This window comes from Vicia villosa, linkage group LG5, assembly GCF_029867415.1.
Source record: "Vicia villosa cultivar HV-30 ecotype Madison, WI linkage group LG5, Vvil1.0, whole genome shotgun sequence".
Lineage (NCBI taxonomy): Eukaryota > Viridiplantae > Streptophyta > Magnoliopsida > Fabales > Fabaceae > Vicia > Vicia villosa.
In genome coordinates this window covers 111,663,179-111,689,503 of record NC_081184.1, presented here as the reverse complement: position 1 = coordinate 111,689,503, position 26,325 = coordinate 111,663,179, and the positions used below count along the sequence as shown (strand labels likewise).

General features: G+C 40.3%; 1 protein-coding gene across 1 annotated transcript in view; it reads left to right on the top strand.

The window, feature by feature from the left end:
* Positions 1-25,050, top strand: part of LOC131605170 (uncharacterized) — a 50,441-nt gene extending 25,391 nt beyond the window's left edge. The window contains exon 2 of the mRNA XM_058877561.1: positions 24,872-25,050. Coding sequence (XP_058733544.1) covers positions 24,872-25,050 — 179 coding nt within the window. The remainder of the gene's footprint in view (positions 1-24,871) is intronic.
* The last annotated feature ends 1,275 nt before the right edge of the window (positions 25,051-26,325 follow it).

Genomic DNA, 26,325 nt, shown 5'->3' with positions numbered 1-26,325 from the left:
GCTTGAGGCTTTTTGATTGATTTTATTGACTTATTGAAATGATAACTCTACTGGGGAGTATTTAAACTAAGGAGTTTTTGGTGTTCTGTACGAAGCCCAGAATTGAGGCTGACTCTACTTAGGGAGACTCTATTTGGGGAGATTATCTCCTAAGAGAATGAATCTTTGATTTTTTGAAAGACTGATTTTGGAGGCTAACCCTTTCCAGGGGTTTTGACTCAGCTGGAGAAATTGTCTGTTAAAAGACTGACTTTATCATGTTTTTTTTTAGGCTGACCCTTTCCAGGGGTCGTGACTCTTTTTGATTAATTGACTTTGGAGGCTAACCCTTTCCAGGGGTTTTTATTGAAATGATGGATTGATTTTAATTGACTTTGGAGGCTAACCCTTTCCAGGGGTTTTTATTGAAATGATGGATTGATTTGGAGGCTAACCCTTTCCAGGGGTTTTTATTCTTTTGGTGAATGGCAGAAAGATTATCTAGTGGAGACTTCTTGTTTAAAGCCCAAGATGAAGGCTGACTCATGCTGAGGATAAGCAAATATGGATCCTAGACTCTGCTAAGGAAGATTGATGAAGATAAGGGTGACAGAGACTGTCCATGTCTCTCATTCCAAAAGGTGTACTCAATGCAAAATTGAGACAAACTTGGCTTGTTAAAAGTCTGGTTTAAATTGGAAGAAAACTCACCAGGGTAGGCTAAAAGGTGACTAAAGACCTGTTCCTATGTTTATAAGAAACCTGATGGGTCCTTGTATACAAGCTCAAGAGGAAGCTGGAAATGCTTTTAAGAAGCCTGTGGGTCCTTGTACAAAGCCCAAGAGGAGGCTAATCGAGGGTCCTTGTTATAGCACAAGAGAAAGCTATGTAGTTTTGAACTTATTTTGGCTCTAAGCAAATGGGTAAGAGGTTTCACCGGGAATAATTCCTCTTTGGGTGGATGTGTCCTATATTTTTGGATTCTAAGGTTTTTGCCAAGATGTTTCACCGAGAATAATTCATCTTGGGGGTTTGAACTACAGATCTCTAATTAGGAAAGAGCCTTCACCGGGAAGACATTCTCAATCCTAGGTCATATTCCTATAATATATATAGTTTAACTGTCCTAAGGTTTATACTCAAACGTAGTTCTAAACTAATATATATGCACAATTTATATTTGACAGTAATTTAAATAAAGACTGTAAATTGAAAGCTTGTAAAGCCTAACCTGGATGGAGTGGAGGCCTTGAAGAAGTATGTACAAAGCTTTACCAGCAATTGATGGATAATAGTTGAATATATATATGATAAACAGTTAATGGTTTTTGAAAACAGAAGAAGTGAAGATGGACAAAGGTCACATAGGTATCTGAAGAGTTTCACCGGGAATAATGCCCTTCAAATACCAGAAGAAGGTTTTGAAAACAGAAAGAAGATTTTGAAAATACAGTTTTGAAAACAAGCTAAGAAGAGAAGGTGTTTGGGACTTACACTCTATTAGAGGCCCAGTACTTTATAGTACTGGTGTAAAATTAGTTTTGAAAATGATTTGAAATAATATAAGGTTTTGTTGTTTGAAAACCTTAATTATTCGATTTATTCGGAGATTGAAAACAGTTTTGAAAATTGACAGAAAGTCAACTTAATCAAGGTAAGGAAAAAAGATCTATGCCTAAATAAGACCTAAATAATTAGGGTTTTATCATAAACTTTATTCACAAAAATAATTAGGTTAAAACAAAATGAATATATGCATTTAAAGTATTTAAGAAAACACTTAAAACATACTATTTTAAACCTAATAAAAATATATGAAATAAATAATATTTTTATGATTTTTTTGATTATTCATAAAATAGATATATTAAATGACAAGTGTGTGAAAAATGAAGTGAAAATAAATTAATTTGATAGGTTAAATAATTGGTTGAAGTTGTGAAGAAATCAAATGGAAAAAAGTGGTAAAAAATAGGGTTTTGTCACCAACCAGGTTTGAACCCACGCCCTTTATGTTACCAGCCCAAAACAACACCACTGAGCCAACGCGCGCTTAGTGACAATGACACACACCCATTTGGTTATGTTTCAAAACAAGTGGTAAATCATTGAAAAATAAAAGAATCAAAAAGTCTGGGGCGAGGGGGATTCGAACCCCAGACTTGAGGCATGAGGAGACTAAGGGCGTATGTGAGGCCACTAGGGCAAACGATGAATTCGTTTGTAAAACGCATACTACTCAAAATAAAATAAACCCTGCCCTTGGATTTGAATTTTGCGCGCCACAGCCATGGTCGTCTTCTTCCTCAAGCTCTCAAATTCTAAAATTTCTAACTCTCTGGTTTCTCAACTAAATGACATGATGTAAACATCAATTTTGCTCTAAATTTCCTCACGAACTCAGATATGTAACTAACATTTATTTATATTAGCTATAACTACCTAATTTCTCAGAGAACTCTAAGAACACATGAACCCTAAATTTGAAATTAAATGACAAACAAGATGAATAAATGAATGATGATAGAGGGTTTTCAATCCTCTGATGATGATGAACAAGATAGAATCGAGCTATAACATAAAGAGTGCTTAAATTAAAGAGGTGGAGTTCAGAAACTTACCTCTAAAAATGGAGGTCGTGAGGATGATAGAGAGCAACTGGGCTTGTATGAATGATCCCAAAAGCTTCCTTGGGACTCAGTGATGCTAACTGAATGCTTGTTGTAACCTCAATCTTTCTGAATTGTTCTATGGACCTCCCTCGATTTGAGCTTCAAGTGAACATGGAGAGTGATGATTCTTGAGTTACAGATGAGCTGCAGCCATCTGAACAGCTTCACTACCTCCTATGGAACGTGCCTGGATGCTTGGCTCGATTGGAAACCTTCTGAATTGCACTATGGACCTTCAACTGCAACAGCTTCAAAGTGAGAGCAACAATGGTGTTCCTCCACTTACAGAAATGATCCAGGTGCTTGGATCACCTCAAATGACCTCCCTTGAGATGTTAGAATGCTTACTTTCCAAAGATAAGCTCTGGTTTGAAGAAAACGATTCTTCTTGCCAAAGAACTTTGAAAAACAATAAGCATGAGAAGAGAAAGAGAAAGCAAGGAATATGGTTGCTTTGGTGTGTTTTTCTACTGAAGTATGCCCTCCTATTTATAGGCAAATGAATGCAGATCAATTGGCTGTGGTGAGCTTGCTTAATGAAAGAAGTTTGGTTTCTTAGCCAAGAAGAAATTTTGAAAAGATCCTAAATGCAATGATGCATTTTCGGGCTAGCTTCCCATATCCACTGATTCTATCTGATCTTGGGGAACATTTCAGATGCAAAGTGAGCTCTAATTGGTTGGTGAGAAGATTCCTTGGGTGATTCATCAATTTGCCATAAATTCACAAATGTAATCATTACATAATCACATGTTCTTGTTTTAGGAATCTTCTTCAATTATCATGGCATGGTAAAAATGAATGCATGGTATGTTTTCAGATGTGTTATGGTTCGTGTAGCATCCTTATTTGAGGTCATGTGCACAAAATTTCAAAGTTCCAAAATGATGCATGACCTATAATTTCACTTCATGAGGCCAACTTTGAACAAGCATAACTCTTAGCTCAAAATGAATTTGGAGAAGGTTGAACACAATTTGGAAAGCCCTAAACATCTACTTCAAATCATTAGTTTGGAGTTTCTTCAGAATCCTTTGGCAAATTTGTGAAAAATGAGGCCAAAGTTGGAAGAAAACTAGGTTAAAACACTTAGAAAAATTTCTAAGTGTTTATGACCTAAAACTCCAAAATTTCCAAAACTCTTAAATGATTGATCTTTTGAAAAAAGTTCCTTTGTAAGATGTTGTTTTATTTTGCAAGATCTACAACTTTCATGTTGGAAGTTTTTTGAGTTGTGTAGGTGAAATTTTGAGTTCCCACAGTGCCCTCAAAAACCCTAATTCCCGACTTTTTGCTCCTTGGTGAATCTCTTTGAATTTCTTTGGTCAAATGACTTTAATATCCATATATTGATGATATTGATCTTTGAAAGTCATGGTTTGACCAAAAATCTTAAAAGTCAAAGGTGAACCCATATAGTTGACTTTTTCCTGATAAAGTGAAAATTTGGACTTTTGTGTAGAATCAAGATCTTCTCCTCAAATGAATGATGTAAATGGATTATATTGGGGTAGTAGAGGTTCTTGAATCATGTCTTGAGTTTTAGATCCATGCCCTGATTAAAATTCAACCATCCTGGTGAATTAGGTCAGAAACCCTAATTGTCGACCATATGAAAATAATGACTGTAGACTTTGAATTGAGGTGTGATGTCCAGTGGATCTTGTCATATGATCTATTTGAATATGATTGATGTCTTTGAATGATCCCCTGGGGCTTTTTAGGGTTTCCCAAAGGTGATCCCTGATTTTAGTCCTTGATAGGCTAAAAAACCCTAGTCTGGTGACCTGAGTAAACCTGTACTCAGATGACTGGGTGTCTAATCAACCATAGGTGAAATAATGAAGCTCTTGAGTCTTATGATTGTATTAGAGACTAATCCTTCTATTGATTGATCCTTTGCCTGAGTTTTCTTGTTTTTGAGCATCCTTAATTAAATGCCAGATGAAGAAGTGACTGCTCGGGGTACTTGCTTTGACCTGATGAAAATCCTAAAGATATGTCATCTCAGGGGGGTCAAAAATTAGGGTATGACACACATCTTAATGCATTCTCTATGTTCCAGAAGCCTTATTCCCCGGCGGAATGTCTTCTCCCCAGTTGAGTCATGATTGGATGGTATCTGATTCCCTGGCAAGCTCTTAAGGAGGTTCCTTGACCGAGTTCCTCATTCTCCCCGGTAGAGCGTTTCTCTCCCCAACAGATTGACCTGTTTTCCCCAGGAGAGTCATATTGTTCCCCAGTGGAATTGCCTTAGCAAAAGGTTCTTTTGCTAAGTTCCTTATCCCTAGCAGATCTCTCATATCCCTAGCAGATTGTTGTGCATAAGTATCCATCTTCCCCACTGAGTTTCTTTCCTCAGCAAAGATTCACATGCATCCTCAGCAGAATCTGTTTTCCTTCAAGGATTTCCCCAGCGGAATGCGTCCTATACAAGCAAGTTGGTCACTTCCCCATCAGAGTTGTCTCCATGACTTGCCTTTATCTTCACATCCCCAGGGTGTCGAGATTTTGCTTCTCCAATGAAGTTGCCGGGGTATCCCCAAGCGGGATTTATTCCCTAAACAGAGCTCGAGTCCATATTTGATCATCTCCAGCAGATTTCTGATCCATCTCTGTCAGTTCGCAGTTTGTGACTTCTGGTCACTCATCTTGTCCTCCCCGCAGAGTTCCGTACTCTCTCTCCAGGACTTCTTCAGCAATTCTGTGCTCTTCCGTTGTCTCCCTAAGCAACGTTCGAATCATGCATCATTCGCATTGCATTCTCTAAGCGTGTAGCGTATTCCTCCTCGGAAACGTTATTCCATACACATTCATACATGCATCATGCATAAATCATATCATATCTGTCTCTTTCTGCAGGAAAGTTATCCAGATTCAAATGCTCCTCAGAGAGCAATGTTCGCCTAGTCATTACAGGCGCTTATCCTGATGTTTTGAATCAGAAGAGGATTGTTCTACTTATTTTCTGGCATAGCTCAGATCAGTTCAAAGACATTCCTATTCCCGATGCCCCCAGATCGGTGGAAGATATTTGTTCCTAGCCTGATATCCAGCTCAGTTGAAGGAACCGCCTCCGGATCTCCCAAGATCTTCCGAAGGAGCAAGCCCTCTGATACATCAGATCAGTTGGAAATATCTACTCCCTGACGATTTAGTTCGTTCAGAAGAAGAAACTCGTCTGCCCAGTCCTGATGCCTAACCACCAGTTGAAGACGCTTTCTTTACCCGGCGTACATAGTTCGGAAGAGATATCTGTTCCTATCCTAATATTCAGATTCAGATTAGTTGAAGGAACCGCCTCCGGATCTCCCAAGATCTTACGAAGGAGCAAGCCACTGATATCATCAGATCAGATGGAGATGTCTGCCTGATCGACTTTGTCTTTCAGATGAAGATTGTCCTACTTATTTTCTGGCATCATGTCCAGATCAGTTTAAAGGCATTATTTCCCCAGCTAACACAGTTCGGAAGAGATATTGTTCCTATCCTGATTTCCAGTTCAGTTGAAGGAGCCGCCTCCAGATCCCCATGGTCTTACGAAGGAGCTAGCCGCTAATTCCCAGATTAGTAGGAATATCTACCTGATGATTTAATTGCATCAGAAGAGATGTCTGCCCAGATTCCCAGATCATGATTCTCAGATCAGAGATACCTATCACCCGTTGATGCCCAGGTCAACCGGCGTATCTCCTTCGATTCCCAAATCGATTTAAGACATCTATCCCGATGCATGTTTGGAGACATCTGCCACGTCTGATACTCAGATCAGTCGAGATGTTCCTTCTCTTGATGCCCAGATCAATTGAAGTGTTTCCCCTGCCTGTGGGTGCCCGTTCCTTCTTATCACAAGTTGGAGCATATTTATTATCCAAATCAATTGAAGTTTTTTCTCCCTGCTTGCGGGGTGGTACATTCCTTCTTATTGCAAGATGGAATCTTCTATTGATCAAGAGCGCAAATTTTCGAGTTCATTCTGGTATTCAATCTCCTTCCACCTCAACGGTTCGAAACTTTCGTTTCTCACTCGTCAGGTTCAAGAAGTTTGAATAGGGGCAGCTGTTGCACCCCAAAATTTGCCCTCTTTATTTGAGCTATAAGTTAATAATGACGTTTATTTCGTCATTCAAAAATTGAGAAAAAATAATAAAGAGTTTTCATGGGTTTAAGAAGATACGGTGTGAAAAATGGTTTAAACAGTGGAAATACGAGAAAATTCGCAAGTCATATTTGGAAGGTGATATGAGCTAAGTTCTCGCGTTGTCTTAACTTTTTCGACGATATCTACAACTTTCGTGTTCGGCTCGGAATCCAATTCTTTGAGGAAGGTCGTCAGATTTGCAAATTACTTGAGGTTTCACAGTGAAAAAACAGTGCTGAATGTAGGGTTTCGGACCTCGGAAAATTCGTATCTCTTAATCCGCTCGTCGGATTCACTTGAAAATTTAACTGGAGATCCGTAACATCATTACCAAGATTTCATATGTTCGTACCGAAGGCCAATTATGCACGGAAAACTCCCAGAATTTTAAGGATCGTCACGTTGTTTCTGTAAAAAGTGTGTTTTCGAGTATGTCGCGCCGAGTTCGAAAATTCATAACTCCTTCGATTTTTATCGTATGAAGTCCATTCCGGCGGCATTTACTTGGAAATTTCGTTAGCTTCGATTCTTCGTCACACATGCCTGTTCAGATTCTGAGCCGAAGATAGGGTTTTATCGAGTTCTTTGAGCGGTACTCACAAAATTCTACACAGTCGCGCCAGATGAATCGACGTTTCTCGTCATTCAAGCGCGCGTATTTTCTTCATCGCTTATCGGATTGAGGTGATTCTCGCGGCTACGAGTCAAGAATTTGGTCATCTTCACAGTGGCATTGGTTTCGTTCCGAAATTTGGAGCCGAATCGAGTTTCCTTGAAAACGAGCCAAAATAAGACGCACCGAGGGCAATTTGGACATTCCGCGTTGACATTATATAAACATTTTGCTCTTCACAAATCAAGGGGGGGACTCTCATAAGTTCAATTCACCAAAAAGATCACAAACACTTTCTCTCAATTCTCTCTCAATTCTCTTGAATCAAAACTACAAATCACATAAAACTTTCATCAAAATTCATCAATCTTCATCAAGATCAAGAACATGGATTGAAGAATCAAGATTGGAAGTTCGAATTTCTTCTCCTCTCTCCACATAGAGTTGCGCGCCTCTCTCTCTCTCACTTCAGATTTCGTTCGAGTTCGTGTTCGCGTTCGTTCGTGTTCGTGTTCGTGCTTCGGTTAGATCTTCATTCGGTAAGCTTTCGGATCTTGAATTAAGTGCTTAATTGTTGATTATTATGTGAATTCGAATCCCGATCCGCCTCTTGTTCTTGATTAATGGATGATTGATGATGATTGATTGTTGAATTTGCTAATCTTTTGCTCGAATTAGTCGTGTTCATGTGAATCGCGTTTGAATTGATGTTTGATTGTGTGTAATTGATATCCGTTGATGATGAATTGTGGTATTCGTGTATGGATCTATGATTCGGTGTTGATTTTGTGTGCATAATTGTTAATATCCATGTATGTTACTAGTGTCGCACTCAAAGTGTTTGTATAAATGCATGTGGTGCACTTTTGCTTGATGTTTGCTTGGCTCGACGCGTCGCACTTTGCATAATTAGGATAATTTTACTTGTGGACTTGTGCTTAATTCATAATTTGATATTTGCTTGTGATAATTGCCTATTGAAAAAACTTTGGATTGAGTACGAATGGCTCCGAATCTTAAAAATGCACAAAAAACTTGTTTTGCTACGCCAGGAACCGGGTTGTCCCAGGCGGGAACCGGTTCCCACTCAATCCAAAGTTTTGGCCTCTGATTTTTAGTACCAGGAACCGGGTTGTCCCTAGGTGGGAACCGGTTCCCAGTTTTCTGTCTCTGGTTTTTAGTACTAGGAACCGGGTTGTCCTATGCAGGAACCGGTTCCTGTGTGTAATTTTTGTGTTTTCTTTTCTAACTTCAATCTTGCATAACTTTTTACTCATAACTCCGATTTGCACGTTCTTTATATCGTCGGAAAGCTTACGAGACGTACTATCTTACTAGATACTTGGTTTTCATTAATTTGTAGATCCTTCATGTTTGATTTCTCTTTGATGTTTCATTGTCCATTTCATGTTTATGCTACTTGTCCGTTTCTTTTGGTTTATAGCAATAACGCAATTCCGATTGCGATGTTTGTTATCTCTAACTTGTGTGCTAGTGTGCAAGGCCTTTGGATAGGCACCGATCGACGATTATTACCCGAGTGTTCCGCTTCATTTGCGGACACAATCCTATTCATCTGTATCGTGTTCTCATCCGGGAGACACGATCCTTTTACTCTATACTTGCTTGTTTGGTTTGCTTGTTCCTCTTGCAGGTGTATTGTGATTATGCTCGACGTGCGTGTCGATCTTTGCGTGCTTTCATGGCTAATCGGTGTGCTGACCATTTGCTTTTGCTTTGCTAGCTCGCTCGCGGGATTCTTAGTTTCTTCGCTTTGCTTCGCTTTAGTTTACGGATCATCATCCGTTTGGTATTGATCCCGTTTCATTTTATTTCTATTGCACTTTATCGCTTTCTCGCATCATCCAATAACATGAGAAGTAGGATCTAGGCATGCATCTGGCCAAGCCCTCGAAAGAGGCTCTGTTTTTGTTGGTGTGTTTACATTTGTGCTTTGCGGCAGGGAGTCACGGTGTAATAAGTCCTATATGGCACTCCGTTAAGTCCTCATGGAAGGCATGCGGAAAGGGTTAGCAATCAACCCCCGCCTAGTCTCATCGAGTCCGTTCAGTATGCGCACGCAACGCGTTGCTCGCTTCCGAACCTGCACAAGATCTTGTTATCGAGTATGTCAGGAAAAGGGTTCATGTAGCCGGACCCCCGCCTTTCCTATAGCTCACGTCGCTCGACGTTGATGCTCGGTGTACGCACGCACCGTTTTCCTTTACGATCCGTGACAGCTTGGTTGCTGAGAGGGGTCCGCCCTCTTGTCTATGGCCTGATCATTTTCGCGAGGTCTAATGCTTGGTTGACTTGGGTTGAGCTGCTCCCTTTGGCTATGGCGGGACCGCTTTTCTACCATTCGGTCAGTACCGTTGGTTTTGTTTGCTTTACGAGCGGACGCTCGTTTGTGTGATATTATTGTGTGTTTCCCTTTTCCCTCGTAGGTTGATTGCTTAGCTTAGACTTTCACCCTTTGTATGATAACATTAGGTAGCAAGCTTCCCCCCTTAGCTTAGGTTTTCCTCATGCATTCTTTAAAACACAAACCACACTCTTTGATTTTCTTTTCTTAAGAACTTGTTATTTCCGCTCCATTCCCAAGCATAAGTCTCCAAAGGTCGAGCAGCGGAGTGTGAATGTAACTCGTTCACCTAAAAAACACAAAACAAACAAAAATTAGTTAGCCGAGCTACGGTACCTCTGATTCCGCAAAACGGATACGTAGGCAGCGGGGTAGGGCCCGTGCGAGCATAACTCTTTCTTTTCCCTACATTCTGCATGCATTTTAGTCCAGATTAGCGCAGTTTGTTTACACACCCATAGATTTAGACACTAGCGTGGATACCATCGAGTACGATGGGCGCGAGGGGTGCTAATACCTTCCCCTCGCGTAACCGACTCCCTTACCCTTTTTCTCTGGTCGTGAGACCGTTGTTTTGTTTTGTGGTTTGCTGGCATTCCCTTCCTTTTCAGGATAAATATGTTAGTGGCGACTCTGTTAATTTTCGCGGTAGCGACAAATAGCGTAGATTTATTTTCCGCACTTTACATTCCGCATTTTAATTCCTGTACATATAAAACTGCGTGTATGACAAGAATAAAACTGAAGCGCTAGATCACTAATCTCAAAGACAAAAATATCTGAAAACAAAACATAATCACACTTGCACATCTTAGGGTAATCCCTGTTACTCTTTTCAAATCAATCATACTGTTTTAAATGCAATTCAAATTCCTATTTGTATCCAGTTAGGAAATATTTCCTAAAAGAAATAGGAAAGGACCTTGCGAACTTAAGGTAAACCTCCTAATTGCTTGCTCAAACAAAATCAAACAAAAAATGTTTCGCACATCACTGTTTTTCCAAAACAAACTTTCAAAAGACTATACTTTGTATATATCCAAACAAGGATTATTACAAAGTTAAAAATCTTTTTCAAACCATCAAAACATCTTTCAAAGATAAACACTTTGTATATATCCGCACAAGGATCATTACAAAGTTAATTCTTTACAAAAGGGTTTAAAACCACATACAAGCATTTCAAGCAAGTCAAACGATTCAAACAAGTGAGCTAAGCAATTAAGAGCCCATGGATAACCATGGATACAAAGGGTGCTAACACATTCCCTTTGTATAACCTACCCCCCGAGCCTAAAATCTCTTTAAGGTCTTTTTCTGTTTCTTTTATAAACCTTTCCTTAATTGGATAAAATAAAAGTCGGTGGCGACTCTCTGATTTTTGCAATTCAAAAAATAAAAAGAAGAGCCAGTTCTAAAAAAAAATTGAGGTGACAGAACTGGCGACTCTGCTGGGGATTTCAAAACAAAATGTTTTTAAGAGGGGTTACCTTAGAGTTTAGATCACTTCGATGTTTTCAATTGTTTGTTTTGTTTGCTCTATTTTTCAAAGGTTTGTTTGGGAATTGGATTTACTTGTGTGAAAGATTCTAGCCCGAATCTCGAGATACCTTAAGTATGTGGCAATAGACCAAGGAAACTGTACGGCATGTACCGATATGGTTAATCTGGTAGTCACCGTTAGTGCGACACTTTGGTCTGTACTGATATCCCTTGAATGCGATCAAGGAGTATGTTAGGCTTCCGAAATGTCATCAAGCACTAATTTGCCTTAGAACCTTTAGTTGAACTTGACTTGTGGCCTATTAAGTGGCTAGCTTTGAAATTGATCGAAGCTGGTTATCCTCGAGGAATGTTTTGATCGGCCGTCCGAGTGCCGTATTGAGATGTTGTCTCCAAGGATCAGAGAACCCGAATACCATTCTAAGACAGGTTTAAACCAACTAAACTTCAGTGGGGAGGGTATCACCAATAAACCTCGTGCAAGCCTTTAAACCTAAGGCCTTTGTATGACTTGTTTGTGTTTTCCACATGTTTGACATCATAACATCATAACATCATAAACATATCATTTTCACTAATCATTTCAAGGACCGAAGAGTTTACTTTTGTTCTGTTGTTGTAGGTAATGGCTCCTGCTACCAGAAATTACATCCGGATCAACATCTCAACAGTACCATCTGAACTTAAGGAAATAATATCAGAATTTCCCAGAAATGCTCAATTCACCGAAAGGCATGGTCACCTACTCCATTTGGTTACCTCAAAATTTGAAGAAGACATGATACGGGTCCTGTTCCAATTCTTTGATCCCAAACATCATTGTTTTACATTTCCCGATTACCAGTTGGTCCCTACCTTGGAGGAATTCTCTGAACTGATTGGGTTACCTATTCAAGATCAATTACCTTTCACTGGTTTAGAAAAGATTCCGAAGCCTGAAATCATTGTTGCTGCCTTACATTTACGGAAGTCAGAAATCGAGTCTAATTGGGAAACAAAGAGTCGAGTCGAGGGTTTGCTTGCTAAGTTCTTGATAGGAAAGGCTCGATCACTATTAAAGGATAGGAGTTACCAAGCTTTTGAGGAAATTGTGGCTCTTTTGATATATGGGTTGGTGTTATTCCCTAATCCCGACCAATTCATAGGCGTGCACGCTATCAACATTTTCTTAACCCGCAATCCGGTACCTACTTTGCTGGGAGACATTCTACATTCTCTACGCACTCGTACCATGAAAAAGCGAGGGACTCTTATGTGTTGTGTACCACTACTGGCTAGATGGTTTACATCACACCTTCCCCGATCGGTGTTGAAAAACGAGCAAAGGATGCAATGGTCTCACAGAATTATGTCCTTATCTCATTCAGATATCCGGTGGAACAACTTCTTTCAAGAAGACATCACTCTTATTGACCATTGTGGGGAGTACCCTAACGTGCCGCTCCTTGGCATTAGGGGAGGAATCACCTACAATCCCTCTTTAGCTTTGCGCCAATTTGGATATGCACGAAGAAATGGTCCTCATGACATGATCATCCATGGCATTGTGTTCGACTACGAAGATGATTCCCAAGGATATCGACAAAGGTTTATACATGCTTGGGACAGTGTCTACAAAGTAGAAAGCAAGTCTTTAGGACAATGGAATTCTATTCCCATGGAGCCTTACCTCAAATGGGTGCGTGCTCGTGCTCAGAAGTTCATCATGCCATATCCCGCTATCCTACCTGTGACCATTGAGCCAGAAGTCGAAGGGGAGGAACCTCGAGTTATTCTACATCCGGACATGCCGACTGACCTGGAAGAGCTACAGAAATCTTGGGTTCAACTAAAAGAAGAAAGGGACACCTTCAAAGCACATTGTCAGGACTATGAGAGGAAAGTGTTGGAGCTCACCAAACAACTCCATGAAGAACAACAGATCAACATGTTCCTGGGTGCAAAGAGAAAGCATCCATGGGAGGCTTGAAGAATCTTTTATTTTCTTTTATTTGCTTTATCTTGTAAGCCCGAAAGAAAAAAAAAGAGAGAAAAAGAGAAAAGTAAAAGAGAAAAGAAATAAAATGTTTGGCTAATAAACGTTTGTTTCTCTTTTGTTTAAACGAATCTAAATTCTAAGATCCTTGAAAACATTGCATATGCATCTCATTCATAAACATTGCATAACAGGTACGCATAACAGGTTTCTCATCTTCTCGCTGTTTATTTCAGTTAGAAAGGATGGATTCCAAAGCAAGCATCAAGAATCTCGAGGCACAGAGCGCCCAAGTTCAGTTAGCAATTCTGGAGCTAGCAAAAGGGCAAGAGGAACTGAAAGCCCTGATGGCCAAGAAGAAAAAGAAGCCCAAGGGATCTGTAGGTTTGAGCCACCTCGTGAGGAAAGTCAAAGTCCCAGCCAGGAGGTTCAAAAAGGCGCCGATCCCTGAAGTAGTCGGTGAAGGTGATCAAGAAGACAATCACAGCAACCAGGGTTCTGCCAAACCCTCTCTCTCTTCTAACGAAGAAGATTATCATTCCGAAGACGAACAGGGTGATAGCAAATACCAGCAGTTGGAAGACTGCATGAAAGCTATGGAGATACAAAAAATACCTGGTTTAGACTTCAACGATCTTGGACTCGTCTCAGGGGTTGTTATCCCTCCAAAGTTCAAAGTTCCTGTCTTTGCAAAGTATGATGGAGTCTCTTGCCCAAAGCTGCATCTAAGGTCCTATGTGAGAAAGATACAACCTCATATGGCGGATAAAAAGTTATGGATTCATTTCTTCCAGGAAAGTTTGTCGGGTACACAACTCGAGTGGTACTACCAACTGGAAAGTGCAAAAGTTCACACCTGGGAAGATTTGGCTGCTGCTTTCTACAAACAGTATCAATACAACGTTGACCTTGCACCAACCCGTACTCAACTACGGGGCATGACCATGGCACCGAAAGAAAGCTTCAAAGGGTATGCACAAAAATGGAGAGATCTAGCTGGAAGGGTTCAACCTCCCTTATCTGATCGCGAGATGGTCGACATGTTCATGGGCACTTTAACTGGCCCTTTTTACAGTCATTTGCTGGGAAGCTCGTCGTCAGGTTTCACTGACCTGATATTAACTGGAGAGCGTGTCGAAAGCGGCATTCAAAGCGGAAAAATTCAAGTAGGCTCCTCCTCTGGTACTAAAAAGAGGCCCATCAGCGGGAAAAATGAAGTCAATACAGTGCACAGTCAGAAGGGTCGCAACAAAAGTGAGCATCACCAATCTGTAGGGGCTGTTCTGATCTCTGCGTCTGCACCTCAACAAGATTAACCGCCGAAGTATACGCGTCGACCAGACGCACCAAGAAGGAACTTCACCAAAATCAACATGCCAATCTCTCAGGCATTACAACACTTGTTAAAAGCAAATCTAATTACACTGAGGGATCCTCCGAAGAATGTCAACACTTCCTCTCCTAGTTATCGCCCCGACGCAACATGTGCATACCATTCCAATTATCCTGGACATGATGCAGATCACTGTTGGGCCTTGAAAAATAAGATCCAAGACATGATAGATGCTGGGGAAATTGAATTTGATCCTCCAGAGACTCCAAATGTCATCACTGCTCATATGCCCAAGCATGACAAGGCCATCAATGCTGTATATGATGCTTCTCATGTTGCTGATGTGATGAATTTAACTACTTCCCTATTAGTTATCAAAGCAAAGCTGCTACAATCCGGTTTATTTCCGGGTTGTAATGAGAATTGTTACCATTGTGCTTCTCAGTCCAACGGCTGTGCGAAATTGAAAGAAGGCATTCAGCGCCTGATGAACAATCATGCAATAATGTTTGAAAAATTCCCCATATGAAGAACTATTTCCAGGATTTGTCTGTTATTTCCACAACCCCTGTGAAAATTTCAACAAATAAACCCGTCAAAATTACTGCTGCACCCAGAGTAGCATCTGTAATCATCACCAATCCGGCTCCATTTCCATATTCCTCAGACAAAGCTGTTCCGTGGAGCTATGGCGCGAATGTTTATGTCCATGGAGTTAAACAAGACACCTCGACTGATGAGGCCGTGAGGGTTACTAATCCAGATGTCGACAATATTGTGGGGACTAGCAAGATTACAAGAAGTGGAAGGATCTTTTCGCCGGAAATTTCTCCAAATGTTACTACTACTCCAGTCCAGGTCCCAGTTCCTAATCAAGCTGTCAATGCTCGAGGCAAAGAGCCATTAATTGAACCAGTTCAAGTACCTGTTGAAGTCACTGTTGAAGATCCTTCAAAGCAAGAAATGGAGGAGATTTTGAAAATCATCTGCAAAAGTGATTACAATATTGTTGAACAACTGGGGCACACTGCTTCAAAGATTTCAATGCTATCTCTGTTGAGGTATTCAGAAGCTCATGCCAAGGCCCTGATGAAATTCTTGAAAGTTGCACATGTACCACAAGAGATCTCAGTCGACCAATTTGAAAATTGTGTTGCCAGTCTAACAGTGGATAATGGTCTCGGTTTCTCTGATGCTGATTTAACCCCTGCCGGGAAAAATCACAATAAAGCCCTGCACATCTCTATTGAATGTAAAGGCACCACTTTGTCTCATGTGCTGGTAGACAATGGTTCCTCGTTAAATGTGTTACCAAAAGTAGTACTGGAGAAACTTGACTTCGATGGAGTTGTGTTACAACCAAGCGATGTTGTGGTAAGAGCCTTCGACGGGTCAACAAGAACAGTATACAGAGAAGTTAAGCTCCCAATCAGAGTGGGCTCTCAGATCTTTGATTTTACCTTTTACGTGATGGACATTCATCCAGCGTACTCCTGTTTACTAGGACGCCCTTGGATACATGGGGCAAGCGCTGTAACTTCTACCCTGCATCAGAAGTTAAAATATCCGATAAAAGGCAAGGTCGTCACGGTTTATGGTGAAGAAGAATATGTGGTTAGCCACCTAAGTAACTCCAAGTATGTTGAGATAGATGGTGAATTCATCGAGACCCCCTGCCAAGCTTTTGAGGTGGTCCCTCCGGCTGTCTTTACTGCCAAACATATCTTTGCTGCTCCTGCTACAAGAATAACTCCAACAATGGCTTCTCTCAAAGATGCTAAGGCTGTGATCAAAGAGGGTGGCTGCACAGTATGGGGACAACTCCCTGATGTGCCTTACAAGTTCGATAAGCTAGGTCTGGGCTATGCTAATGGAACTCAGAAGAATAATCAACATCCTCGTTCTAAACGATTAATGTCCCATTTCATCAGCCAAGGAGTAAATGCTATCGAAGACGACAAAGTGATCTCAAAACTTATTACTAAGCAACATCCAAAAGAAGTTCCACCCGTTCCCAAAGAGATTTGGGATACTTTGGGAGAACCGAGCGGCAAGTACGACTTTCTAGTGAAGTACACTGTTCCTTAGAGTTCTCTGATTGCCATTGAAGACATTGTCCCAATTGGATGGGATGATCAGTTCGAAGATGACAAAAGTATCACAGGTTCCGTTGCTAAGCAATGCCAAAGTCCACCTAATCCACCTATTCCAAAAGAAGTCTGGGATACGCTGGGAGAGCCAAGTGGCAAGTATGATTTTATGGTGAAGTATTCCGCTTCCTTGAGCTCAAAAAACGCCATTAAAGACATTGTCCCAACTGGATGGGATGAACATTCCAAAGACGATAAGATAATCACAAGCCCCGTCACTCCTGAAGAAATCTGGGATACACTGGGAGAACCAAGTGGCAAGTATGATTTTCTGGTGAAGTACACTGCTCCCCAGAAGGCGCAAATCTCTATCAAAGACATCATCCCAACTGGATGGGATGATCTTATCGAGTATCTCTCTCAGCCAACAGAGGTACCTCAGCCTGGGCTCTCATCTCCAACAGAGCATCTTGCTCATCCTGAAGAATCAATAGCCCGTCTTGTCACCAAAGAAGTCAACGCTGTGGAAGACGAAGAAGACAACTGCAACTGGGGCAACTGGATATTCCCCACTCATAACAATGGATTGAACAATTGGGAAGCCGAAGATGTTATCTCCTTTGATCAGGAGTAAATGCAATTTTCTGTTTTCGTTGTTTATATGTTCAAAAAAATGAAAATGGTTCATGTACTATTGAACCATGAACTTTAAAGCCAGGTGCCTTGCCCGGGGCACACTGGTCCTTTTGATAAGGGTTTGTCATATCATGATCATATGTTCATTCAATAAAATCATGGGACGTTTTCATATTCAAATTTTGCGATCCTTTTTGTTTCTTTTTTTTTACTTTATTCGTTTTCAAATAACTATGTGTTCTTACACACACCCACATAATAAATGCAGATTCACATTCACTCTGGATCCTGTTGATAACGATTCTGCTATTGCTAGTCATGACGTTGAAAATCCGATCTACCAAACTGAGGACGAAAGTGAGGAAGATTGTGAAGTACCTAGGGAACTTGCAAGGCTGTTAGAACAAGAAGAAAGGGCTATACAGCCGCATGAAGAACCAATTGAGGTTATCAACCTGGGAAGTGACGAAGAAAAAAAAGAAGTCAAGATAGGGGCTGATTTAGAAGACAGCGTCAAGCAAAGACTGATTCACATGTTACAAGACTATGTCGAGATATTCGCTTGGTCCTATGAAGATATGCCTGGTCTCGATACCGATATTATGGTCCATCGCTTGCCGATCAAAGAAGGTAGCACTCCAGTTAAGCAGAAGCTACGGAGAAGTAGGCCCGACATGTCCAAGAAGATTAAAGACGAGGTTGAGAAGCAATTCAACGCTGGCTTTCTAAAAGTTGTGAGTTATCCTCCATGGATAGCTAACATTGTGCCTGTACCTAAAAAAGACGGGAAAGTCAGAATGTGTGTAGACTACAAAGATCTAAATCGGGCAAGCCCCAAGGATGATTTCCCTTTACCTCACATCGATGTACTGGTTGATAATACTGCACAATGCAAGGTATTTTCCTTTATGGACGGATTCTCCAGTTACAATCAGATCAAGATGGCGCCAGAAGACATGGAAAAGACAACCTTCACAACACCCTGGGGAACCTTTTGTTACAAAGTGATGCCCTTTGGTTTAAAGAATGCAGGAGCAACGTATCAGCGTGCAATGGTAGCTCTGTTCCATGATATGATTCATCAAGAAATAGAGGTTTATGTGGATGATATGATTGCAAAGTCCAACACCGAAGAAGAACATCTGGGTCACCTGCACAAGCTGTTTGACAGACTCAAGAAGTACAGGTTGCGACTGAATCCGAACAAGTGTACCTTTGGGGTGAGATCTGGTAAACTGTTAGGTTTCATTGTCAGCAGCAAGGGTATTGAAGTTGATCCTGCCAAGGTCAAAGCCATTCAAGAAATGCCCATACCCCGTACCGAGAAACAAGTCAGAGGATTCTTGGGATGTTTGAACTACATCGCCAGATTTATTGCCCATATGACTACTACTTGTGTGTCGATTTTCAAATTGGTGAAGAAAGATCAAGTGGAAAGATGGAACGACAAATGCCAATTAGCCTTTGACAAGATCAAATAATATCTTCAAAAACCACCAATCTTGTTACCACCAGTGGAAGGAAGACCTCTGATAATGTACCTAACAGTGTTAGAAGATTCAATGGGGTGTGTACTGGGGCAACATGACGAGTCTGGCCGAAAAGAGCATGCAATTTACTACCTTAGCAAAAAGTTTACCGACTGTGAAACAAGATACTCACTGCTCGAGAAAACTTGTTGTGCCTTAGCATGGGCGGCTCGCCGACTAAGACAGTATATGCTAAACCATACCACTTTGCTGATCTTCAAAATGGGTCCTATCAAATATGTGTTCGAAAAACCTGCTCTCTCTGGAAGAATAGCCAGATAGCAAATGATCTTGACAGAATATGACATCCAGTACATTTTGCAAAAGGCAATCAAAGGAAGTGTGGTAGCTGATAATCTGGCTCATCAAGTAGTGGATGATTATCAAGCGTTGAACTTTGACTTCCCATATGAAGACATTATGCTAGTTACTGACTACTAACAACCCGGACCGGAGGAAGGACCCGAGCCAGGGTCCCGATGGACTATGGTTTTTGATGGAGCCTCTAATGCACTTGGCAATGGCATCGGAGCTGTAATTATTTCTCCCGCAGGAGGACATACACCATTCACTGCCAGACTATGCTTCGACTGCACTAACAATATAGCCGAGTACGAAGCATGTATTTTGGGTCTCAAAGCTGCAATCGATCTGAGAATCAAGTTCCTGGAGGTATACGGGGACTTGGCCCTTGTAATTTATCAAGTTAAAGGAGAATGGGACACAAAGCACCCGAATCTAATTCCTTACAAAGAACATGTGCTGAGTTTGATTCCTTACTTTGAAGAAATCACTTTTGAACATATCCCGCGAGAAGAAAATCAACTGGATGATGCTTTAGCTACCATGTCATTTATGTTCAAAGTCAGGTGGGACAATGAGGCGCCTATGATCACCATTTACGGACAGGATAAACCAGCCTATTGCAATGAGATTGATACCGAAGGAGTGGAAGAAAAACCATGGTTCCATGATGTAAAAAGATATCTCGAAGCTCAGGAGTATCCTGAAGGGGCATCCATTAATGACAGAAAGTTTCTAAGAAGATTTGCTGCCAAATTCTTTCTAAGTAATGGAACCCTGTACAAGCGCAATCATGACTCGATTCTGCTTCGTTGTGTGAACAAGAAGGAAGCAGAACAGATTATGGAAGATATATACGATGGTGCCTTTGGTACTCATTCAAGTGGGCATACAATGGCTAAAAAGATCTTAAGAGCAGGTTATTATTGGTCTACCATGGAGACAGACTGTCATCATCACTCCAGAACTTGTCACAAATGCCAGATATATGCCGACAAAGTACATATACCTCCAGTCCCATTAAACGTTCTGACGGATCCTTGGCCTTTTGCAATGTGGGGTATTGATATGATTGGAGAAATCAAGCCTACTGCTTCCAACAAACATTGTTTTATCCTGGTCGCTATTGATTACTTCACCAAATGGGTAGAGGCGGCCTCGTTTGCTTCTGTCACCAAGAATGTTGTGGCCCGGTTTATCAAGCACAGTCTCATTTGTCGGTATGGCATCCCTGAAAGGATCATCACAGACAATGGCACAAATTTAAACAACAGGATGATTACTGAAATCTGCACGCAGTTCAAGATTAAACATCATAATTCCTCTCCATATCGACCAAAGATGAATGGTGCCGTGGAAGCTGCCAACAAGAACATCAAGAAGATCATACAGAAGATGACAATAACCTACAAAGACTGACATGAGATGTTACCTTTTGCTCTTCACGGTTATCGCACATCAGCATGTACTTCAACAGGGGCAACTCCATTCTCCTTAGTCTATGGTATGGAGGCAGTTCTTCCAATTGAAATTCAGATTCCTTCCCTAAGGATTATGAAAGAAACCGATCTAGACGAAGAGGATTGGATTCAGACTCGGTTGGACCAGATAAACTTGATTGATGAGAAGAGGCTTACGGCTATTTGTCATGGTCAGTTGTACCAGAAACATATGATCAAAACCTTCAATAAGAAAGTCAAGAATCAGGCATATCAAATCGGTGATTTGGTTGTAAAACGTATTATCTTACCACAGGGTGACCCCAGGGGCAAGTGGACTCCCACTTATGAGGGACCATTTGTAATCAAGAAAGTATTCTCCGGCGGAGCCATGTTGCTTACCACTATGGATGGCGAGGATTTCCCACACCCTGTAAATACGGACATAGTCAAAAAGTACTTCGCTTAAAGAAAGGAAAAGCTCGCTAAGTTGAAAACCCGAAAGGGCGACTTAGGCAAAAAATGGGTGTCTCGGTGGATTGAAAACCTGAAAGGGCGATCCAGGCAAAAATTAGAGACTAAAAAAAATATATATAAAATTTATCCCGGTAGGCTGAAAACCTGAAAAGGAGTGTCGCGGCCGGCAAAAATTAACAGAGTCGCCATCGATATTTATTTGTTCCTAAAGAACGGGTAAAACGTCGAGTAAAACCTACAAAGGAAAGGGAATGGTCATCGCAACCATATCGGGTTCGGGAGTCGGTTACGCAAGGGGAAGGTATTAGCACCCCTCACGTCCGTTGTACTCAACGGGACCCATTTAGTTAATATTGTGCTTGAGTTCTATCGTAAAATGTTTGCGATCTTCTACTTAGGAAAGAGAAAAGAAAGTTTTTTTTTTAGTTTATTGGGCTCGCCAAGACGTCGTGTCTTGTGCCTACGTATTCCCTCGTGCAATGGAAAAGTCAGAGCTTCGTAGTTCGGGGTAAAAAACCACGGGTTTGTTGGTTGATTTTAGAAGAACAATTCATTAGACATTTGAAACGATTGAACTTTGACTTGTTTGCTCGTCTGAGAGGCTAAGTCTTTGTGTTCGTTTCGTGTTGAAATGGCTAAGGCACATTCATTTTGAAAAGGTTTTCGGAAAGTCACACAAGGGCGAAAAGGTAGTTTGATGGGTTGAGGTTATTTTTATGTGGGTGACAAGTATTGGATCACAAGTCTAGAACAACCAACGATCCAATTACTAGAAATCGGAGGAGCAAGCGGTGCTCAACCAATTGTCTTTCATCCCAAAAGTTTATCTTACGAAAATGGTGAAGTGAAACAAGGTTCACTTATTAAGTTTTTTATGCATGGAGGACGAGTCTTAGACAGTAGGTTTAACAACCAACCAACGATCTAAATACTCGGATTGGAGGAGCAAACGATGCCCAACCAACCTTTTTCACATCCAAATTTATTGTGAAAACATTTTTGAAAATACAACACATCGCTGGATCGAGGTTTGAGAATTTTTATTATGAAAGTGTTTTAATAAGACATGGTTGATGGTGTTTAATATCGGATCGAACGTTTCAATCCTTAAAAAAATGATTTTAGTGTTAATCTTGAATAAATTCTGACTTGTGGTATCTAATTAACCATGTATTAGAAACATTATGATAATAAAAAGAATAAAATAAAAGTAACAAAAAGCAAACAATAAATAAATAAACAACAAAACATATTCATCATGTTAAGTTAAGTATGCATATCAAAAAGAAAAGAAAAATTATAGATTCTAAGCAGTAGCTTTACGTAGCATCATGACACCATATAACCATTTTATATTAACCATGATAACCATTCATTCATTCATCATTTTCAGGGTATAAAGATACTTACCTCAAAGGACAATATAAACGAAATGCTAATTAGAACTCACTGCACCACTTTTATTCAACGACACAGAAAATGGTGATGCGATTGATGGGAAGCTCCGGCGCCGGCAGACAGTTACATGGAGACCGGCAGCTATTAAGCGTGATTTCGGGAGCTTATAGTTGCGTTTCAGGTGAGGAGTTGAATGTTTGTCACAATTCTCACAGTTGAAACGTTTGGATCTGATTCCGTAGGCTGCTACGGTGCTGAATCGGCGGGGTATAGTGGTTTTTGATGTTGTGTATGGTTGATGAATGAAATTATGAAGGGAGTTTTATGGTTTGAATCATGGTGATGGATGCATGGATGTTGAAGTTTATGTGATGACAAGATTCACGGTGGATGGAGTGTGATGTGTTTCAAGATGGTGGTGATATGTTTAGCATGGAGGATCTCACGGTTTATGGAGGTTGGTGGCAAGATGATGATTGAGAGTTCGATTGAGAAAGAAGTTAACTGTGTGAAGTTTTTTTTCTTTCGGTTTTTGCAGCCTGTTATATATTATGAAGTTGTGTGTTACGTGTGTGTAGGTTAGAGAACTTTCAGGGCTTCGTATTTGACTGAGAAATCGGGGGATTGAGGGTTGAGTTGTAGGAGAATTTTTAGGGGTTGAGTGGACTGAGAAAAGCCAGGGAGTTGAGGTGGACTGAGTTAATTTACTGAGTGAATTGGTCAATTCGTATTTTGAGTTTTAAAGATGAGTTAAAATAAATTAATTAAATAAATTTTAAGTACTCAAAATAAAAATCAGAAGAATGACACAATAAACTCTATTTTTTTTATGGATATATTGACAAAAAAAAAACGAAAAAAAATGAACTAAAGAATGAATAAGAATCGGGCAGAAAATGCCCGTAAAAATAAAATGAATGCACCAAAATGATCAGCACAAAATATACTTTCGGAAAACAAACATGTTTTGATTAAATTTTGCAATAAAAATATCCGATTAAACACGCTCTGACAGATAAAAACGTGACCGCTAAAAGAGTCGGAAAATAAAATAAAATGAGCACACCAGGCTAAACTACGCGACCCGTAGATTAATAAAATTGACGTCGGCAAGCTCGATTTAAAGTTTTTCGTCTGCTAATTTTACGTACATTTGAGAATTAATTCAATCGGTCTGCCTATAGATCCAAAAATTTATTCTGCTTGACATTTTAGGCACTATGCGAGATGAAATGCATGTTATGATATGCATATGAAGCGAACGTCTGGTAAATGAATGGACTTATATATCGGGGGGCAAAATTGGGGTATGACAGCTGCCCCTATTTAAACATCTTTAACTGAACGATTTGAAGAGAATTGTCTTCAAATCGTCGGGTGAAAGATAGTTTAAATACTAACATACCCAAATTTTGCCCTCAGATGCAATGAGTATGAAGACGCTATGCAAAATGTTGGGGAACCAAGATTCAATCGCTCTTGACTAGCATGAATTTCTCCAAAGTTGACAGATCATCGCCTTACCGTGTATTGTAGACGACAAATTGCAACAGACATGAAGATATCTCTACTGGGGGTAGAAAAATCATGTTCAGTGCTCTTGACTAACATAGATAATTTTAATGTTGACAAAACCTCGCCCTTCTGACGAATTGCAGAAGTGGAATGCAACAAAACAAATCTTCGATGCTGATAAATCCTCGCCCCTCTAACGAATTGTAGAAGTGAATTTCAACATACAACCGATAAATGTTGGCAGATCCTCGCCCTACTAGCATCGACTAACAGTGGATCACCACAAACATGTAAAACATGTTAATATAAGCTTTGATGTTGACAAACCTTGCCCCTCTGACGAATTGCAGAAGTGGAATGCACCAAAAGCAGTTTTCGATGTTGGTAAATCCTCGCCCCTCTGACGAATTGCAGAAGTGAATTCCAACACGAGAAATAGTAACATATCCTCGCCCTGCTAGCAATTAGCTAACGGTGGACTGTACTAAATGTGCTTTACATTGACCAATCCTCGCTCCCCTGACGAATTGCAGAAGTGGAATGCAATAAAAGCGAATAAAGGTTGACAAATCCTCGCCCTGTCAGCATCTGCTGACAGTAGATCACAACAGCCATGTAAATAACTTCATAGGAGAAAATTTTGTTGAAGGTAATATCTTCGGATTGAAATCATCTAGATACCCTTTTGTAGGGATAGATTTTGTTGAAGTGAGAAACTAACTGGGGAAGTAAACACACCAGAGGTTTGCTGGGGATTAATTGAGAAGAACTCAAGAAATATGTTCTATAGAGGGCTCTTGCCACTAAGACTTGCTGGAGAGATTGTTGTCTGAAAGATTCTAAAAAGATCTTGTTGAGAATAACAATGTTGAGGATACCGCTTTGGTAATCCTATTGAAATAGGCTCACTTGGAGAGCAATTAAAGCTTCACTGGAGAAAACTTCGAAAGAAAACTTTGTGGGGAAATATCACTGGGGAAACTCAAGAAGATGTTTCGTTGACACAAGAGTTCACTAAGGGAATATCAATCACCTTGTTGGGGAAGAAACTTGATTTGAGAATCGACTCCAATACTGATTGATTTTTGAACAAGTATTCAAATTGTACTGGAGAAAGCTAAGTCTTCCATTTGAGAAATATTCTTCAACTTGATCCCGTTGAGGATAACAACTGAACTCCCTTGAGGTCACTGAACCTTGGCTGAGGCTGTGAATGATATGCTTTGTGCATGATATGCTTAAGTGAAATGACATGATGAATGCATGACAATGATTTGTGTGATTATTTATGCAATGATTGATCAATACATGCACGAGTTATTTGATGTGTGCTAACTGAAACTTAGACTTTGAAGGGTGAACTACCATATGAGAACTGACTTTAAAGAAAAATATCAGACGAGAACTGGATTTCAATTAACAGTCAGACGAGAACTGTCTGCCAGGAAAGAACTGTATTTGAATTAATTGTTAGAAGAGAACTGACTACCATGAGAACTGGATTTAAATTAACAGTCAGACAAGAACTGACTACCAGGCGAGAACTGGATTTAAAATAACAGTCAGACGAGAACTAACTACCAGACGAGAACTAGATTTAAATTAACGGCCAGACGAGAACTGACTACCAGGATAGAAATGGATTTTAATTAACAGTTAGACGAGAACTAACTACCAGACGAGAACTGGATTTAAATTAATAGTCAGGCGAGAACTGACTACCAGACGAGAACTGGATTTAAATTAATAGTCAGGTGAGAACTGACTACCAGACGAGAACTGGATTTAAATTAATAGTCAGGCGAGAACTGGATTTAAATTAACAATCAAATGAGAATTGACAGCCAGGCGAGAACTGGATTTAAATTAACAGTCAGACGAGAACTGACTTGAGGTACCAACCAAGGTTGGATTTTTTTTTTTACATATGGGTGACCCCATGACGTACAAGATGAGATGTATGACATAATGCAAGAGTAATGATAATGCATGCATGATTGATGACAATGCATGAAAAATGCTTTGAGTGTTTGAAAAATCAAGAAAAAAAAGGTTCTTGCAACAAATTTCTCGTCAAGAGGATGTTGTGCTAGCATAATTCCAGAAACTCATTTTAAACTCAAAGGTTGCTGATATAGTATGACCGAAATTCTCTTGAGCAGCTTGAAGGTATAGAGAATACTTGTTTGTTTGTACTTTACCCCAATCTGCGGGGTCTCTGAGGAGTTTTGTCTCGAACGGACATTTATAGACAAAGTACAGTAATCTGACATTGAGATGGCTTGCCCCAGTATCTTGTATTTCAATGTAGGATGCCCCTTATTAACTTATCCTTGAGAGATTTTACTGTATCTCGA